This window comes from Rhea americana, unplaced genomic scaffold (assembly GCF_003343005.1).
Source record: "Rhea americana isolate MKP2758 unplaced genomic scaffold, rheAme1 scaffold_64, whole genome shotgun sequence".
Taxonomy (NCBI): domain Eukaryota; kingdom Metazoa; phylum Chordata; class Aves; order Rheiformes; family Rheidae; genus Rhea; species Rhea americana.
This window is the reverse complement of record NW_028186801.1, coordinates 4,392,908-4,411,307: the sequence shown is the minus strand read 5'-3', so window position 1 is coordinate 4,411,307 and position 18,400 is coordinate 4,392,908. Positions and strand designations below refer to the sequence as shown.

At 34.2% G+C, this 18,400-nt stretch overlaps 1 protein-coding gene across 4 annotated transcripts in view; it reads left to right on the top strand.

The window, feature by feature from the left end:
• CPSF6 (cleavage and polyadenylation specific factor 6) overlaps positions 1-17,268 on the top strand; it is a 21,823-nt gene extending 4,555 nt beyond the window's left edge. The window contains exons 4-10 of one of the 4 annotated variants that reach the window (XM_085320543.1): positions 224-397; positions 1,611-2,115; positions 3,414-3,506; positions 4,486-4,601; positions 4,939-5,092; positions 6,120-6,311; positions 14,116-17,268. In XM_085320543.1, the coding sequence (XP_085176669.1) occupies positions 224-397; positions 1,611-2,115; positions 3,414-3,506; positions 4,486-4,601; positions 4,939-5,092; positions 6,120-6,306 (1,229 nt within the window). In that variant the 3' untranslated portion in view covers positions 6,307-6,311; positions 14,116-17,268. Of the gene's footprint in view, positions 1-223; positions 398-1,610; positions 2,116-3,413; positions 3,507-4,485; positions 4,602-4,938; positions 5,093-6,116; positions 6,312-14,115 lie in introns of all 4 variants that reach the window. The other 3 variants (XM_085320542.1, XM_085320545.1, XM_085320544.1) reach the window with 3 other exon arrangements.
• Positions 17,269-18,400: the final 1,132 nt, after the last annotated feature.

Below are 18,400 nucleotides of genomic sequence, written 5' to 3'. Positions count from 1 at the left end.
TTTTTTGCCTATCTGTTAAATAAGGACAAAAATGTTCTATGCAGAGTACTTAAAACTTTACAAAGATGAATCTTATGTAAGCTCAGAGAATCATTATGTACCGCTATTGAAGTGGTGTTTTAGATTATTCTTAGTCTTATGCAGTCATAAGACTTTAGATCAAGAATTGAAAAACTTTATGCTATTTTGAATTACATAATTAAGCTTTTGCTTTCCATTGCAGCAACACAGTCTGGTCAGATGTCTGGAGAAGGTAAAGCTGGTCCACCAGGCGGAAGCTCACGTGCAGCTTTTCCACCTAGTAACAGAGGGCGAGGCCGTTTTCCAGGTGCTATTCCAGGTGGAGACAGATTCCCTGGACCAGCAGGGCCAGGAGGGCCACCACCACCTTTCCCAGGTAAACTATTTAATACATAAGACTTTAGTTTTCTTGTATTAATATAACAGGCCTACCTGGAGAATTAAAAAATTCAAGRTAGTATGTTAGCAATAAAGGTTAGTATGTTGTAATGAATGCTCACAGCTAGGGTGTAGGATTCTTCACTATCTCTTTGTTGCTGTTCAAAATAGGGTGTTCCAACATCAAAGGTTGTTTGAAGTACTAAAAGAGTTGGAATAGAAGAATAGATAGATTTGACAGCAATATAAATGCATTTTAGAGACATTCTATATACCAGTGTATTTCCCCCCTTTTTTTTTAAGCATGAAAAAAATTAAGGAAAATCATGTTAGAAACAGATTTGTCTTCACTAAGGTGTAGTTCAGATTTTCTAGCTTGCTGTGTGGGGTGAGAATGTCTGTGTTGCAGATCAGTTGTCCAGCAGCATAAAGTAATTGCATTCCTTACTGCATTGCTAGTTTGCACATCATCAGAAATTCAGCTTTGATTCATGCCCACTGGCTGGTCAGTTAGCTTGCACTTTGAATACCACTAACTTGAGGAGGAGGTGTTTGTGTAGTCAGGGACCTGTTATGGGACAAATCTCCATCATGCAGTGGGTTTGTGCTCCAGTTAAGCTCTCATTTCAGATTAAGTTTTCTAAATAAATGTCAGTCTGCAGTAGATTATCTATTAACACTGAAAGGGAAATGGTCAGATTGAAAAACTACTAATGAGTACCTGGTCATTCTGTAGTAGACTCTCTGCTAACACTCAAAGGCAAATGGTCAAATTGGAAAACCACTCATTGAGGTAATATGAAGGTAGGTTTGGATATTTTGTTTGCCTGACCTTCTACCATACATTTTTTCCATGTTTTTAATATATATTTTATTTTATACTCCATCTGAATGATGAGCTGCARGTATTGGTAGGCTGCAATCTTTTCTAGTTTTGTAAGCTTTGGGGGTTTTTGGTAACAATAGAAAGTAACTGAAAAATCTTTTTGTTTGTTTTTTTACTTGTTTTCGAGTTAATGGTGTTCTCTCTGGAATATTGATAGTGAAGTAACTGTTAAAAATTTACCAAATTATCTGTCCCTAAAGTGGGACCATGTATGCCTTGTGCAAGTTGCACATTGTTCAGTGAGACTAAAAAGCAAAAAGAATTAATTGTTTCAATAAGACTTTTATTTCCCTCTTTTTCTTTTCTTTTCTTTTTTTTTCTTTAGCTGGACAAACTCCCCCACGTCCACCCTTAGGTCCTCCAGGTCCACCAGGCCCACCAGGCCCTCCACCTCCTGGTCAGGTCCTTCCTCCTCCATTAGCTGGACCTCCTAATCGTGGTGACCGTCCACCACCACCAGTTCTGTTTCCAGGACAACCTTTTGGTCAGCCTCCACTTGGGCCACTTCCTCCAGGCCCTCCACCACCAGTTCCAGGCTATGGACCACCACCAGGTCCACCACCACCTCAGCAGGGTCCACCTCCACCTCCAGGTCCATTTCCCCCTCGTCCACCTGGCCCTCTTGGGCCGCCCCTGACTCTTGCTCCTCCTCCACATCTCCCTGGACCACCTCCAGGTGCTCCACCGCCAGCACCACATGTGAATCCAGCTTTCTTCCCCCCACCCGCCAATAGTGGCATACCTACTTCAGACAGCCGTGGCCCACCTCCAACAGATCCGTATGGCCGACCTCCACCATATGACAGAGGTGACTATGGGCCACCTGGAAGGTGAGTGCTTTTGGTGTAATTTGTTTGATAGCAGCGGGTTTTATTCCTTGGAGGAAGCATTTGTTTTTCTTTTCTTTTTAAAGCAAACTTTTTAGAAATAAGGGAAAATAAGGCTGGAAGGGATCCCGTGAGGCTTCTAACTTTCCACTTTTCACTTTCAATGAAACATATCTCAGAAATATGTTTATAGAATTAAGAAAGTCTTGAAATGTAACACTATTGTTCTCATTTTCCCTTTTTGTCTCTGAACTGCTTGTCTTCACTGTTAATGTTTGGTGTCATTCCATGTGTTCTATCTGCAAACTTATCCCTTCTAATGCAGTGGCTTGTGGCTATGCTTCTGCCTCATCTTGAAATGCTCATTTGTACYTTTGTCATCTTGCTTTGCAAGCTGTCTTGTTGGAATGCTCTAGAGTTTTCCTTTTTGAATGTGTACTTGTGTTGAGTACAGTGCAGTACCAAGATCTGTGGCTGTATCATTTTCGTCTTTTAGCAGCTGTGCTGAAACCCTTCTCTTCATGGCTTCAACTCAAAAGTTAATCTTTTTACCTCAAAAAACAGGTGTAGATATACTCCAAGACTTCTATCTTCCTGTTCTGTCAAATTGCTTCTGCTCATTTGGTTGTCTTCTGGTGTTTGTAGCAGCAGCCTTTTCTATGCTTAATCCTATCTCGGACAGAGTTTTCGAGTCTCGCTGACTTGACTCATCAAACTTTTCAGATTTTGTTTGAAATATCTTTATCTGTGGTTTCAAATGTCTCTGTCTTGCTGCTGTTTCTTATATTTCACTGTCTTTGTATTCTTTAAAACATTTTGGGATAAATTGTAAGAAATATGGTTGCACGTGTATTTTTGAGTTGTGATTTTACTCCTAGTATGAGATACTTCTTGCATAAAGCTGTTTTTCTGCAAAGACACTTTGCTTTGATGCTTCCTTTTACATATAATCACAAAGGCTTTTTTCTTAAAAAAANAAAAAAAAAGAGAGAGAGAGAGAGAGAGAGAGAGAGAGAGAGAGAGAGAAAGGAAAGAAGAAAGAAAGAAAACCCAAGCATTTGTACGTATTAGTTTCATACAGAAACTGTAGAAACTCAAACATTTGGCTTATTGGCCTAAAATAGAATAAATAAGTCTCTTTTGATAGACAAAATCTAGGTTGTCCGCAGTTTATAGAATGGCTGGGGAGGGAAGGAGTGGGAGTAGGACAGTATCAGTTTACTTGCTGTCCAGTATTTTCATTAATAATGTTAAAACTATCATCCGTAACTATTTAAATTGTCATTAATTATATATCATAGGCGTTTCACTGGAAATAACATGTCCATAAGAGAAAAAATACATATTCCATTCTATGGGAGGCACACGAAAAATAATACTCAAAACTCAGGGAGGTATGAATTTTTAGACATTTCCTCTTATGCTAAACTGGCTATAGGATGTTGTTCCACTTCTTGCACTTAAGAGGATAGCATTACTTATGATTCTGCATTTTCTTTCTACCAGAAGAACTAACACTGTTTTAGGAATATCGTCAGGCAGTGGGCCAGTTTAACAGTCTCAACTTTTGTCTCTAACACATTCCTCCGGATTTTCTCTATGGTACAGAGGCTGGTTAATAGGACTCTGCAAAACTTTTGGGAAATTTTTGTATAAGTTAATTTATGTTACTTTGGAAAACATATATAGGCGTGAATAATTAAAGAAAAAAGTGTAATGAGAGTACAAGGATTCTCCTTTATTGCTTCCTCCTTACTATGACTGGTTTGGGGGTAAATTCAGAGCACCTTGAACTTGACCAGAAACATTAAAAGATAAAATTAACTGTAAAATGTTGAAGTGTCTTCCAGAAAATAGAGTGTTTTAAAGTTGATAGAGTAAATTTGCTTTTCCTAAGTTATAGCATTCTGATCTCAGGAATCTGGGAACCAGGAGCATATAGTTCTCTAATTCCAGTATTGTTATAAAAATGATTTCTAATTTTGCTCAAAATGCATTACCCATGTATGTGAATTCCCACGTCCATTCAGTTGGGATAATATTTACTTATATATCTTCAAGGATTTTATGAAAATAATTTCATAAAATTCGCAGTATTAAGCGCTGCTGAATCTTCAGAGTAAATGGGATAAACAAGAATAAGCGTATTTATGTAGCAGATAACTGTTTTTTGTTTGTTTTTTACCTTTTTCTTCTAGCCTTCAGGATTTTATACTATAACATGGTCCTTAACAAAGCAAAACCCAAATACAGATCCTGCTTTCTTTTCTGTTTGTCACTTTGCTTGAAGTTGCAAACTCAGATTGTTAAAACTGCAATGCTATCTTCCTAAGTTTTTCTGACTATTTTAAATAGTAGTTTTATTACTTGCAGAGAAATGGATGCTGCCAGGACACCTCTAAGTGAAGCAGAATTTGAAGAAATCATGAATAGAAATAGGGCGATCTCAAGCAGTGCCATTTCAAGAGCTGTATCGGATGCCAGTGCTGGTCAGTAAAACTCGATTAATGTTTCCCATTCTACATCACTGGAGAGACTTTATAGTTTTCCTATTAAGAAACTTGCAGCCTGAAGCCCCATTTTTATAATTATTATGATGTGACGCTGAATTTAGGCACAACCTATGATTGATTTTGTATTGTATTCAAATTAGTTTTTGAAATTACTTTCTGATTACTGAACTGGATAGCATTTAATATTTGGTACTACACTAAATGATCTGGATGGCTGTTGAAGAGAAGACACTCCAAATGGTAATATTATTATGGATGATAAATCTTTGTTTTAATTTGCATAATTTTCTAATAACAACTTTATCGTTTTCAGGGGATTATGGAAGTGCTATAGAGACCTTGGTAACTGCGATTTCCTTAATTAAACAGTCCAAAGTATCTGCTGATGATCGTTGTAAAGTACTTATTAGCTCTCTTCAGGATTGCCTTCATGGAATTGAGTCTAAGTCTTATGGTTCTGGATCCAGGTAAAACTTTCCTCTTCCATCTGCAACTGTTTATTAAAAGTGAAGGTGTAGGGCAGGACTGATTCACAGAGGAGGAACTGCATCCTATAAGAAGCTTAGTGACTGCTTAGTCGCACAAGAAATCTGTGAAAGAAACAAATGCTGGTTTCCCAAATCTAAGTGATCTGTCTTTTAATTAGCATACTTCCAAAACTAATCTGACTAGCCTAACATTAACTTTTAATTAGTATCTGCTCTCTACATGGTACTATTGAAGTACATAAATATCAAAATAGAATTTTCCTTTATCAATTAAGCAGTTATTTCCCTTTATCAATTAAGCAGTTCAGTACATAATTTTGATTACAATTTGCTGTTGAAAATGAAAATTGAAGTATATGTCACTAAATTTCATTTTACTTAAATAATTTTCCCTTGTTTGCCATAGTAGTAACACACTTGAGATGGATAAGTTGGATAAAATGTTTTTGCTTGTTCTCCTTTACCATATAATATAAAAATTGAAAGTAGATCTGAAATCCATGGACATCTTCCTAGTACAAATCAGAGATTAGTATTTCCTTAAAAACTTAAATAATGTCCCTGAAATAATTTCAGAGTTAGTCCAAACGTTGTGCTTATAGTGTATTTGCATACTGTAGCAGTAGTATAGATGACCTTGAATATTAAAAGCACAAAGACAGCTGTTTCTGACACATTTTCAGTAGTCAAATTAGCAGCTGCACTGTAGTAACCATTTGAGGTATGGTGTATTCCTTCAGCTGATTTCAGTCCTCTTGTCCTCCATTCTGTCCACCTGCTTTCTGACTTTTCCTTGAAGATTAGGAAGCGGATGACTTCTCCTTACTATCTTTAAGTGAGCTCTTAGCCACCACCTTCTATACCAGCTATCTTTCATGTTATATACCAAAACATTTCCACACCACAGTGAACAGGTATTTCTCTCATATCCTTTCTGATCACAAAATCAACATGTGGATGGCTTGTAGTTTGAAGAAAAAATTAATGAAGTAATTTCTTTTAGAAGACGTGAGCGATCCAGGGAGAGGGACCACAGCAGGTCAAGAGAAAAAAGTAGACGCCACAAATCACGTAGCAGAGATCGTCACGATGACTATTACCGGGAAAGAAGCCGTGAAAGAGAGAGGCATCGTGACCGTGACAGAGACCGCGACAGAGAACGTGACAGAGAGAGGGAATATCGTCATCGCTAGAGAAGGTGAGCATTTGTTTCATGTTCTTGAAATTAACTGTCACTGTTTTACTAAAAGTAACTACTCTAGATTTGAGTTATTTACACAGTTAATGTCTGCGTTTAAATGGTCCAGCAGTATGTAGTGAATCATTTTCTTCTTGTAGCATCTGAAATAAACTTGGGTAAGTAATGACAGGTAACTCTGGTTGTGGGAGGGAGGGAATTTTTGTGTGATTCCTTTCTTCTGCAGTTTGCATGCCTTCTTTCTAATTTTTTGTGATGTGGTATTAACTGTTGGCAGTTCTTAGGAGGATTAAACCAATTCTTGAAAAAGCAGTAAGCCAGACTCATAAGTCTGCTCTTTCTCTAGTCTTTGAAAATTTGTGGTTGTATTTTCATTTGTATTTTAAAATTAAAAAATCAACTTGTGCAATGACTGTAGCATGTAGCACTTTATAGTAATGTTTGCATTATTTCAGTGTGGGGAACACATGTATTGTTGCAGTCCTTGCACAAATAGATCTTTYTAATTTTTATTTCAGTGAGTTTTATTCATATTCAAGGAATGTAGCCAGACTTTGCTCTTTAATTTATGAAATGTGGCCTCTCAGTATTTTCATCCTTTTTTTTTTTTTTTATCTTTTAACCAAATTTCAGGTATTATATTCAATTAGATTGACGGTTGGTTGTTGTCCCTTGCACTGCCCTGCTTTTTCATTCCCTCCACCCATTTGATAGTAAAGCCATTGTCTGAAGACTAATAAATAAATGTATGACACAAGCATTGGTTCTTTTCTGGTTGTTTACATGCTAAAGTGTTCTGTTTCATATATCTGCAGTCTTGCCTGTATTAAATATCTAGATAACTACGGAGTAGCACTCTGAATAATGCTTTTTTCAGTGTGCTACTGAGGGCTTTAAAATACATAGGAACATTCATCTCATTACGTAATGTCCCATTTTGAGAATCAGTAATTTGAACTGTTCATGATTCCTTGTATTTGACTGTTGGAATAAAACCTGCCTCGTGCTTTCATTGAGCTAGTCTTTTCCCTTTTTTAGGAGAATTCTCTGTTAAATCTACATTAAAATTGAAATTTAGCAGACTTGCTTGTCTGCCTGACTTCATTTCTTATGTTTACCTTCACATTTGGTTTCCAGATTGCATGTGGCACTTATTCATGGAAACTCATTTGCAGAAGTTAAATAAAACAAAACTTTCTAGAAATCTATAAATTATATTCCTAAGCAAAAATAGACTTATAATTTTGTATCAACTGAATGTCAGTTTTTTATAGTAGACTTTTGTGACACTGAGTCCTGGAGAGAACAAAATGTGATAYCAAACACTCTAGCCTGTTCAGTGTTACGTGGGATGCTGGTTTGGGTTCATACTCAAACAGGAGACATGTAAAGCAGTAATGGACCAAGAAAAGGAGAGTCAAAGGCTTAAATAGGAAGGTGAAACATGGTAACTCAAATAAAGCTGGCAATAATATATATCTCTTAATGCCACTTTTTGTTATAAAAATGGCTTGGTAAAAATATTTCTGGAATTTCTTTTTTTTTTTTTTTTTTAAGCAACTGTGGTTCTTAATTGTAAGATGTCAGAACATAAAAATGCAGATTTAACAAAAGTAAATGTAGTTTCTTCTTTTGAATTGGATTTTGTGATATTTGCCAGTAGTTGGTATTAATAGGAGGTGATCATTGAGCTGAACTATGGATGCATTTCCAGAGCTTTTTACTTCTGTTGGAAAGGAGTAAGCTATACTAAAAGTTGTTCATAGTTTGGAATTTAAGGTTTTTTTTACCCTTGATATGCTTTGTTATTAAAGCTTTAATTTTTGTGTATGTAGATTGTTATGTATGTAGATGTGGAGTTTCTGTGCCAAGTACAGATTCCTCCCTGCCACCCCCCTCCACCCCCACCCTGCCCAGGAGAACATGTCCAGTGTCATTAGGTTGCATTTTGTAATTACCAAAACACAGTTTTAAAATGAATTTTAATCCTATCGTGAGACTGTGATTTCAGTCTCAGTTCAGGTGGAATTTACATATGCAACTTCCTTCAACTTTGTTATGTGCTGGGACTTCACTTTTTTCAGGGGAGTTGTATAGATAAGATTCCCTTGCACAATAGAAGAAATTTCGTAAGAACTTGATTAAGGGCAAATTTAGTATTCTATGTGTAAATTAAGGCATTTGGTATTTTTGAAAAGAGAAGTTGTAAACATTTTGTTGTGTTACTGTCTTAATGAAGGAAGACTTTTTGTAGTTTTGTTTATATATATATATGCATACATACATATATATGTGTATATATATATATATATTTAAAAAAAAATACAGTGACCTGTGACCTTCTGGTTTGTATGTTTCATTTCCACCAAGATGTATGTCACCATACATTTTTTTGTTTTGTTCTTTACATTGCTTAATATTCATAAACTGATTTAACAATCTCAGTAAATAACAGCAGTACTGAAAGGAGCTGCTCCCCGTATCACTGTGTTTTACCAGATAACATGGATGTGTGCCTGCATCCCTTGAATGGCACCTATACTTCTGATTTCTGTGTGTACCTGTAGTCGTAACTGTGAAACTGTATTGGCATTAAAAAAAAAATGTTACACATCTAGTTTAGAAGGCTTTTAAAAGTTCTTTGTGAACATTTGTATACAGTGAAATTCAGTTTGTATTGTATTTACTTACATTTATAGAGATGGATTAAATTGGAATAAAATATTAAATGTGTTCTATAAAAACTCTCTCAAAAAAAATCAGATGTACCATAGCAGATATTTACACTTCTGTTTGTACACTTTATTGTTTAAAATTACATTGTCACAAGATTGTTGTGTGCCTTTACTTGAGTAAAGCTTTCATTTGCATTGATAATACACTCTTCAGAATTACTATAAACTGAATGTTTCCTTGAAACATCTTACCTTCGCAAGTAGAAAGACTTATCAATGTTTTTTTTCAAAAAAGACAAATGTCCAGCCTGTAGAAGTCCCCCAAAAATCTGATAGAATCATATTTAGAAGCATTAGTAGTAAAGTGAATGTGTACAAACAGAATAGTAATATAACTTTATCAGAATGAGCCCTGACTTTTTTTAGACAGTTTTTTTTTTAGTTTCACTGATACTTCTATGATGTGTTTTAGCTGATACACTGTCCCAATCTTAATTTGTCTGAATTTCTATAACTGCTGAATGTTAAGCTCTTAATTTTTATGTTTTTGTAATTGGGTCAATTGATTATTTTATATTTAAAATGGATTTGGACTGAATTGCAAAGGAGAACTACACTAACATTGTAACAGCTGATATGTATGTAGACTTTGTATTCCGTATTTCATGGCTTTTCTGATTTTTTTTTCTGCTCTCAAACCACTGTAAGCAAAATCATATGAAGTCAAGTGTACTTTTGAAGCTCATACTCTTCAAAATGTGCTTTCATCTCTTCCTGAAAGAGTTTTGAGCTTTGGAGTGGTTTAAGAACTAACACAGTGGCATTTTTTGGTATCAGGAGAGGAAATAGTACTTGATAGTATTAGTAACATTCATTATATTTTCGTCTGTATAAATAGGAACTGACCTGTAACAGTGTATTAGCAGTGTATTAACTGGTAAGCAAAGTATGAGAACAAATTAACCTTTTAAGAAACCTTGTAAACTAGTAGGAAAATGCCTATTTTGTAATTGTCTTAAGAATAAGCTTCTAGTTAATAGCTGATTTTTAGGTGAATCATGGTAGCCTTATTCAAGAATGAGGAGTATATAGCTGCCTGGAACTATTTCAGATCTCATTAAGCTATTATGAACATTATTTACCTAATCTCTCTTTTTTGAAATGTGTGTTTTTGAGGAAGCATTTCTGTGGGGCTATTTTTTAAAACAAACAAACAAACAAACAAAACCCCAAAACCTGACCACTTCTACCAAAGCAACATATTATATTTATTTTTCCCCAAACTCTTACCGGAATGTTTGGCACTTTTTTTGCTGTATCTGGCACTCATAAGATGAGAGATGCTTTGTGCATATGATTCACTATTTAAAACCCACTGCATAGGAGTGGAAAGACAAGCAGTGTCACTGTTTCCTGTATGTCTTAAGGTCTATTTTATGACTATTTTAGTGCTTCATAAAAGCATGTTATTTTCTTCTTATAACAGTTTAGTGACATCTCTCGTTTTCTCGAGGAGTGACAGGATGATTTCAAAAATAAATGAACCAAAAAATCTTATGATATTGTTTATTTTCAAATGTGTAACTATGTAAATTACTACTTTTTTTTCTACGAACAAGGTATTGCAATTTTGTTGTCTTCTGAGGTCTTTTAACACACATTTGTATTTTTATATTCCCTACATCCTATGCCTTTTTTCCTTTTGTTTGTGAAGTTGTAGTTCTGACAAATTTGAGCTCTAGAAAAGTTCCTCAAGAAATTTGTCTTCAAGGCTATATAACATTTGAAACAAAGAGAAGTTACTAGCATGTGTAAATGTTGGATTGATAGTGTTCTTCAAAGAATGAACAGATTCAGTTGTTTTTTTCCTTTTGCTCATTGTGGTTTGAGAACTAAGATTTCTTATTAAAAAAAAAAAAGAAAGAAATGAGAACTCTTCATTTTATGTTTTGCTGTGGCAGCCTGATCTACCTTTTTGTGTCTTCCTCATATATTAATGTTAAAGATACTTACCTACCTCACAGCTTTTTAAATTGTGAACTAAAATCTATTTTTTTTTCTGAACACACTTATGTGTTCATCAGTTACTTTTTGTGAATATATGAGCTAGGATAATAGGAGAAGACATACTCTGAATGAAACTGTAGTTTGGGAATATATACATATATATCTATATTTTTCCCCCTCCCCGTATAAATTTTTGTGGTGTAGGAAATTGTTCTGTTCTAAATTATACATTATAAGATTGAGCAAAGATATCAGGTAAGTACAGTAGTAATTGAAGAAGGGGAACAAATGGAAAGTGCTAGGAGTGAAAGAATAGTGGTTTGTAAATGGACAGAAACTGATAATATGCCCTAACTTGCATGGAGAAAGACACATACAGAGTCAAGCTTGAAATTGCTTCCTTCTCACTATGTTGTAGGTAAACTATCATGTTATTTAGAGGTCTGTGACATTCAACTGGTTGGGTTAAACCAATCTCCGGCCATGAAGGCGTGGGGTGTAGAGGGTTGTGGGTTTCTTTTTTATTCGGGGGGGGGGAGTGTGGGGGGAGCATTTTTGCTTTGTGTAAACTTTTTTATTTAGAGAATAAAAAGATTTACAAAGTCATTTGTAGGAGCAATTAGGATATAATGACAAATGCGTGTCATTCATCTTGCTCAAATGTGAATATATTGGGAGACTGAAATCCAGTTTCTGAAAGTATCAGATAAATTATTACACTATCTTTACCTRAACTTAAAGGGCATATGCACATACAGCTTTAAATTATTGTAGAATTTTCAGACTTTAAAAGCTGTTTAAAGCTTTCATATGCGTATTTGGATGATCAGAATTAAAGGAAAGAAGTTAAGATTTGCTACTGCAAGATGCTTTAAATACAGATATACATATATAGCTATCTATCTCTGAAATTTTTGTTGTAAGATTTTCTTTCAGTTGTGAAAACCAGTGCTCAAGTTGCATCTTGCTTAAATACAAAAATGTTTGCTCACCTAAAGTTCTGGGATTTCATTTATGAAATATTCTGACATAAAATACTAAATTTTAAGCCACAAAAGAACTATTTTACAAATAAGTTTGAAGTTTAGATTTTATTAGAAATGCTGAGAAACTGCTTGCTGTATGTTGTTAAATTGTACAAATCTAACCTATGCTTGGGACAGATAGCTCAGATTAACTTTAGGCAGACAGAAAAGAGCATTGCCCAGAAGCATTAACTAAAGCTTTAATATTATTTTTCTTTCTGTTTTTTTTTTAAGTTGTTTCTTAATTCAATATTCTACTTCCTTGTAGAATACTGAAAAGTGCTGAATATGAAGGTATAATCCATACAGTTTTATTTCTTCCTTTTGGAACTACATTAGTTCTCTAATTTTGCCAAACTACAGTGGCAGAATACTTGGAATCAAAATTTATACCACTTCGGGGGATTTTAATGGGTAACATTTTTATAAAGTGAAGGTTCAGTGTGATGCTGACCATCTTAAAATCCCTATATTGACAAGCATTGATCCTCAGTACAGTTTAGCTGCATTCTTTTAAGTTCCTGTAGTTCCATAATTACCGTTACAAATCAAGCAAATTATTCCCAGGAACTGAAGCTTTCTTATGCTAGTATTATAAATCATATATATGGTGCTCTGGATCTGTTAACTGTCACCATAAAAATGATAAAGATCCATAATTCTTGCCACAGCAATTGTATTTTGAGAGCAGCAAATTCTGACATACAGTCTCACAGCTGTCATATACTTATTGGTCCACTGAAAAACTTGAGAATCTCCCTTGTTAGTGCCAACTTAGCTTTCAACTCTAAATATGCCCTTTTATGATGGCAAGACTTCATCACTTTGCTACTGAAAAGTTTTAAAAGCACCTTTGGAGGTTTTGGTCCCTGGGGAAAGAATTTCCCCAAGAGTAGTTGCTGGTCAATACATTCATCGCTTGAGAGGAAAGTTTGTGAATGAAAAAAGAAATTCCATTCTGCTTCAGATTTGGTTTAATTTGTACACTAAACTTCTTGGCTATACCTATTTGAATGTTATGTTAATGTTAATGGTCATTTTGAGGAAAGGAAGAAGAATGTGTCAATTGTTCATACAGAAATCAATTACTTTGTTTCTGAAGTGTTTTGAATTACCATAATAGCAAAAGGATCTTTGACAGCTGTGTACTGGTGTGTGTTCATGAAATTGCTCCTCTAAATGTCTGTTTTTCAAATGAACAATTTAATGTGTTGGCTTTTTATACAATTTGATTTAAATTATTTTGAAATTATTGAATGTTGAAATTGTGAATTATTAATGAAATGAAGCTAACTAATTATGTTTTGTAATCGAATTCAACTGAAATCCAGTGTATGGAATTATACCATCCCAAGTATTTTGTGAACTCTTACAATAATTATCTTTGGATGATGTGGTTCATAATTTGCAAAAATAGATGAGAGTAGGAAGTAGAGTTTGAGGATTTTTCTAGGGAAAGTAGGTGAGAAAACCTGCAAGTCTATATTGTATTACTTGAAAACTGGGTTCTTGTGATTAAAATTTGAGTGTACTTTTAGATGTAAAGCCCATACTGCTTGCCACTAGTCTGAAAATCTTTTGAGTATTGGTATCAGATTCTGTGCGCTTTCAAATGTTACTGAGCTGTAAGTCATCCACTTCATTTTATATTCAGTGCATTAATTAAATGTCAAGTAAATAAGTTTAAAGCTGCTGTAAGTGGGCAGGCAAATATGTAAAGGAGAAATCTAGTTGTGGCAAGATTATTTTACATGCTTTCTCATTTACTCTTGCAGAATACTTACTTTAGGAAACGTCCTATGTAATGTTTCCATCAATCACAGAAACAGTAGCTATTTCTCCCTTTATAGTTTACTATTTCAATTGTTAATTTTATATTCTTTCAACCTTGTTGTACAACAACATTAATTTTATTTTTGACTATTGTATTATAAAAGTATCTTGCGCAAATGAGTAGCTACTGCTTCCAGGTATTTTGTATTAGATTACATTATGGTGAAGTAGATGCACGACTTGTGTATGTATAGATAAGCCAACATTTTTCTGTGTATTATGGGGACTAGCAAAATCTACATCACAAATTTTGACACATTACAGCTGAAGGAAGAGGAACGACCTGCAAGACAAGAAACATTCTTCAAGGAAAGATGCTTGTCCAGCAGTTTGCTTCATGTGATTGAACTGAGCCTGTAAGGATTCATGGATAAAATGAACAGGAATAGATCTGAATAAAGCAAATCTGCATACATGGTAACCAGTAGCTCTTTTACTTTTTTATGTTGCTTAACTTGTTTTATTTGAGGGAAACCTGTGTGATTTAAACCTTATAGCTTTTGCAACTTTATTACTGGTTATATACATTTGGCAATTATAATGTGCAAGCAATTGGAAAAAGTCAAGTAAATGCTTGTTTTTATAGTAGTTTGTTCTTGTTAAAATGTTCATATGATAATGTCTGTACACAGCACCACTTTGATTACAGTAGATGTAGTGTTGTAATAAACTGTTTAATGGGGCTGATGTGTAAAGCTGTTCAAGTTATTTGATGTTTACACCTCAGGGAAAGTCTTGTGTTCAGCAATATTTAACGATAATGTTACAATGAAAACATTGATGCTGTCTTTAAAAACATCGCAATAGTTCTTGCATATGCCTCAATATAATCTTGCATTCAGTGAGTTAAACATACTAATGTTGCTCTCAGACATTCAATTTTGATACGAAAATAGGTGGTTACGTCAAGTCTTTAATGCTATTTTGCTTTCTAGCAGTTTTTACYTAGGTGGCTTGTGAATTTGCTAAATTGACCTATAAAACTGTAAAAAAACTGCAGTTCTTTGGTGTAAATTGTCTGTTTAGAGGAGAGGTAGTCCCAGGTTGATGATTTTAACAAAGTTGTATCTATTGTACAGCTTTGATCTTGACTGACACTACAGTTTAATATAAACTGTTTATATTGAGGGGTGGGAAGGTTAGCTTAAAAAAAAAGCCTGCAGTTATTTACAGTTTTATAGTAATAGTGCTTGTGTGGTTTTTTTCTTTCCCTCCCTCTCCCCCTGCTCCCCCAAGGCCCTAGACAGTCTGTACATAGTTGTATATTAGAAATGTGACAGAAGAAACTGGTTGTTTCCATTTTTTTCAGATGGAAATGGGTTTGGTATTTTTCTTAACACTTTGGGGTTTATTCACACATACATTTAAGAGAGAAGGTACAGTTTTACGTCCTCGTTCAGTGATGGGCAATATTTAAATGTCTTAGCAAAAAGTGGCACTAATTAAATCTGTCAAATGAGGTTTTGTAAATTTACCTAAAAATGAGTTGTTGGAGCTGAGAGTGGAAGTTAAGTTCAAATTACATGAATTTATTTTAAATTCCATTAAGTGAAATACACATGAATACAATATTTGCAGAATTTGTGAAAACTTTGTTTCTGGCAGCCTTGCACGCCTTGTATTTTAAATTATTGTCATAGATCTAGTCTCAAGAGTTTTCACTGATTCGCATAGCTGTGCGTAATGTTTTGAGTTAAGTTTCAAGACCTCAGATGGCTTTAAGAGGCAACTCTAGGGCAGCTCTTGATTTCTTTTCTTACTGACTTCAAAGATTTTACAGTTGACTTAAATGTGTTACCCCATTCAGAAAAGCACTTAAATCCATTTGGTTTTCCAGAGCATTTAGAGCATACGCTTAAATGCTGTAGAGTTTAAGGAAAGTAAACATATGGTTTAAATATTTTACTTGCATAAGTAAATGATTTTATGCTTTACTGAGTTGGGACCAGTAGCTTGTGCAACTGCAAAAGTTTTGCCCAAGTCCAAAATGCTCTAGTGTTAATATATCACATCCTTCARCCAGATTTGCTGCAGACAGGCTGATACTGTTAGACTTGGCTACACACTTCAGACCACCCTCCCCTTCCCCCCACATACTCACACTCACGCACACTTACACTTCTTTTTTTCTTAAATTGTGTACCTCAAGTTCTCATGCATGGGATCACTGGTGTTTATCGAACTATTTGCTACTGAGAAAATATTTGAAATGTTTGTTTAATCCTGTTTAAAAAAATGAAAACTGCCTTTTAAAATTTTGTAAACTGAAAGTTGTATCAAAGAAGTCATGACTAATTTCCTGCTTTTTGTGAATAGGTGTTGGTTACAAACAGTACTATTGTAATTTTYTTTTTTTTTTTTACTTAAAAACATTGTTCACTGCTGCGTATAATAAGTTTAAGGGAAGAAAAAAACCTGCCTATAGCTGTTACGTGGGGAATAGCTAGTACTGAAGGGGCAGCAGGTAAGTATTACTCCACTGCATAGACAAAACTTAAAATAAAAAAAATAAATTTAAAAGCATTTTATGCAGRAACTGATATTTACTAAACATTGAAATAGATTTAAGGAGACTGTTGCTCTTCTACATAGGGTATAATTTCTCATTCCTGTACAGATTTCCATTGCTGGCAATGGAAATAGCAGGGAGAACACAACATAAGTTAAACTGAGAGATCATTGTGGCTTGAGAGGTGAGATCCCAGTATGAAGCCCCTTATTTCTGCCTGTTTTCTGAAGATTTAGTTTGGATTGATAGATGTATTGTCTGGTGATTTAAATAATTGTCTCTCTATTGTAAGTGTCATTTGTTAGAATTTTTTTTTAAAAAAAAAGAAACAAAAGAAATGTACAGAAAAAATCCAAAGACCCTAATAGACACCAAAAAGGAATATGTCTAATACACGTGATGTGTAACTGGATCTGTAATAGCATTTTTTACCAGGTTTTGGTTTATTAAATGTTACTGACAATTTCCTGTACTCTGTCAGGAAACAGCAGTTTGATAATTTACTGACTGGTGATAATGCCTTGATGGCTCCAGCTTTGTTCTTTTATATCCAATTGTATTTCATCTGCTGGTGATGGTGAAAGTGCAAAACAGTCTATGAAGAAAAGCTTGATTTTTCTTTTAAATATTGATTTTATTTTTTTTATCTTTAAAATTAATGTTGGGAGCAGTATTATAAAGCTATGTCCGTTATCTTTTCTTGAAAGACAAAACCAAGAAGTAGTGATTTTGGGGACAGGGGAGATGCTTGAGCAACAAAAGTTGTTTTACGGTAGGTGGGGGTTTTTTATTTTCTTTCTTTTTTTTCTTTTTAAAGAAAAAGTAGGGTTACTTTAAAAAAATAAAAGTATTGTTTTCAAAAAAGTAAAGTTTCTTCTGGAATAAATATTTTGACAAGTCAAAAACTTCTTAAAAAGAACAAAAAAATATTTTGGAAGATGCGCATTCCCCTCCTCCCCATTCCTTTCTGCTTTCTGTGCCAATAATTTAGGTTCTGCCTGCATTATGAAAAATGTTTGTCAGAACTTCTTCAAATGTATTTACAGTGTGGCTTACGAGTTTGGATAGCTGTTGCATTTTCTGTGTTAACAAGATACCTTATTAAAGTAAGGTGTTAGCTTTTCTTTTTTTTTTTCTTCTTTTTTTTTTTTTTTTTTTGTGGATTTTTTTTTTTTTTTTTTTTTTTTAGACTAGCAAGGCTTAGTTTTTTTATTGTTTTTTTTTTTGATTGTTTAGTTGCATACCCAGTTCCTTGTAAATGTTTTCCATAGTTGTATGTGGATAACTGCAAATTTAAATATTGTATATACTTATCATATGTATTTCTAGAAAAAATATATGGCATTCGTTATAGGAATTCCTGATTTTCTTTTCTTATCCATTTACTTTCTCTACAGATTTAACAGACTTTTTCCTAATTTTGTTTATAGATTTTTTTAATATAGCTTCTTAAATTTACCATTGATTCCTGTGTAGACTGAGATACAGCCTTAAATTTCCTAGTTTAATGCTTAAGATACTTTGTCATGTAGAGTCAAATGTAAGACATGCGTGTTTAAGACTGATACACTTCAGAAATCCAAGACACTAAATTCTTCTGCATTGAAGTGTTAACCCCACTGTATCTCATAGAAGGAAAGTGCAGATCAGTGTGCGTATTGAATTCTTTCCAAAACAAGTGTTTTGACTTTGAGAAGAAGCAACATGAATTTTTTAAAAGGATTTAAATTACTTTGGTAATTGATTATGGAGAGCTTAAGCAAATGCTAATTAGTCATGATATTTCTGCAGAAATTTTGTCTCTCACAACTTTACACTGTATTGCCTTGCGATTAATATTGCAGATAGGCTTGGGTTTGGGAGTGTATAGTTTTCTTTGGTTTGCCTTATTATTTTTTTTTTAACTAAGATGATCTGACATGCTGTGTACTTTCAGATTAATTTTAGTTTTAGGGAATAAATTATTAAAGAGTAACTTGGAGCATAGAAGTTCTTTAATTTGATATTCTTGTGGGATTTTTTTTCTATGTTGGCCGAAAT